At 35.5% G+C, this 1,842-nt stretch overlaps 1 protein-coding gene across 1 annotated transcript in view; it reads right to left on the bottom strand.

The window, feature by feature from the left end:
* Positions 1–1,649, bottom strand: part of LOC111083958 (WAP, Kazal, immunoglobulin, Kunitz and NTR domain-containing protein 1-like) — a 10,511-nt gene extending 8,862 nt beyond the window's left edge. The window contains exons 1-2 of the mRNA XM_022380715.1: positions 1,451–1,649; positions 704–880 (exon numbers count right to left, since the gene is read on the bottom strand). Of these exons, the coding sequence (XP_022236423.1) occupies positions 704–880; positions 1,451–1,625 (352 nt within the window). The 5' untranslated portion in view covers positions 1,626–1,649. The remainder of the gene's footprint in view (positions 1–703; positions 881–1,450) is intronic.
* Between the last annotated feature and the right edge of the window lie 193 nt (positions 1,650–1,842).

Here is a 1,842-nt window from a genome sequence, read left to right as displayed (position 1 = left end):
AAGACTTTGTGCTGCCATCTCGTTGTTAAGGACACAACTAAATCTACATGAGTTTATATATCTATTTACGTTAAAATCATAAATAGTATTCAACGTTAAACTGGTACACAATTAAAAACATTTTATTTAGGCCTATCTATGGCCTTCAAAAAGTTGACGACTCTACATGTTTCGACGTTACTGAGGATGACGTTGTAACGTCGAAACATGTAGAGTCATCAACTTTTTGCAGGCCATAGATAGGCCTAAATAAAATGTTTTTAATTGTGTACCAGTTTAACGTTGAATACTATTTATGATTTTAACGTAAATAGATATATAAACTCATGTAGATTTAGTTGTGTCCTTAACAACGAGATGGCAGCACAAAGTCTTTCCCGTGTGGATATCTCGCTGGCAATTTATTGAAACAGTGTTAAACACAAGGTTTGATTTACGTTTAATTTTAGTTTCAGGCTTTTAGTATTGTTCGAGTTATTCTGCATGGTTACACTGTATGTAATTCACTACAGATGGCGCTGTAGACACATATAATTATTATTATAATGGTTTAACCAATAAATAAACACTTAATAGATCAATTTCTTCCTTCTGAAACGAGCGAGGCGTGAGACGGACCTGTGCTAGAAATGGCTAGTCATGCGTTATAGGAGTTAAAAGTCAAACCATTTAAAAGTAGCTTTAACTGTCCCGTATCACTTACCTCCCTCAGCCATAACTCCTTGAAATGCGCTGGATTCGTTGCAATCACACTTAAAACACCCAACATTAAACTCGTACACGGCACAATTATGAGGACAATCGTAAGGAGAAGCTTGACACATTGGGTCATAAGGAATCTTGTCCTGAGGCTTGTTCGTCAAGATGACAGTCTCTGGTGCTGAATGTTTAAAAGAAGATAAAGTATCGTTCTCTTTAGAGAATTCTACAAGGTATCTAGAAAGTTCCATTTTGGAGAACTAGTCCTAACTACCATTTTAAAACTATATAAAATATCAATATTTTTATTAGTTCCTTACTGTTTGAAGTATCTTTTAACTTCGATCGCTACATTGACGCAATATTATGTAACTATCTCTTAAATCGTGTTTGCTCGTTTTCTTTACAGCAAAGCCACAGTGGGCTGTCTGCTGTGTCCATTGTGTAGAATCGAACCCTGGATTTTAACATTGTTTGTACGTAAACCATTTTTAATCACGATAAAAGATGGAATATGATTGGAAAATTTTCCAAGCTCCTACCAAAGGTGAGCTAAGATTTAAATTTCCATCTTTAATCTCGTTAACAGAGGCTGTGATGACTGAAAGCTTGAAAAGACATCTTCAACTAAGTCACTAAATATGTAAAACAAAAAAACGTACACACGCTGTTTGTACCTCGATGTTATTCATACATAAGTTAAAATAATAAACACAGTAGTCATTTTATGCGTCGATTTTCTTTAACTCACCATCTTTATGTCCTGGGTTCGAATCTGTGCTGGGGCACTTGCAAATAAAACAGTCTTGCCTAATACGCTCCAATGAACACGAAACATTACATTCATCAGCTCGTTTACATTCTGGAGCACGAGGAAGTAACTCAACTGGGACTACTTCCCCTCCAACTTCTTCCGGTACACGCATATCTTCAAAAGATATAAGAGATATATAAAAAATTGGCCACAAGAAAAGTATAAAAATCTGCACTATCTAAACTGCATTATTTAGAATCAAAGTATTCATATTTTTTTTTCGTATGCGGATCTGATAACAAATATTCCAGAATCAAGCTTATAATTTAGGTCGACAGATATGTAGGCATCGAAAGCTTCAGACCCCTACTGAACCCTGAACACTGGTG

The sequence above is a fragment of the Limulus polyphemus genome, unplaced genomic scaffold, assembly GCF_000517525.1.
Source record: "Limulus polyphemus unplaced genomic scaffold, Limulus_polyphemus-2.1.2 Scaffold12414, whole genome shotgun sequence".
Taxonomy (NCBI): Eukaryota; Metazoa; Arthropoda; class Merostomata; order Xiphosura; family Limulidae; genus Limulus; species Limulus polyphemus.
The sequence above is the reverse complement of the archived record's forward strand: the minus strand, read 5'-3'. Positions and strand labels throughout refer to the sequence as shown.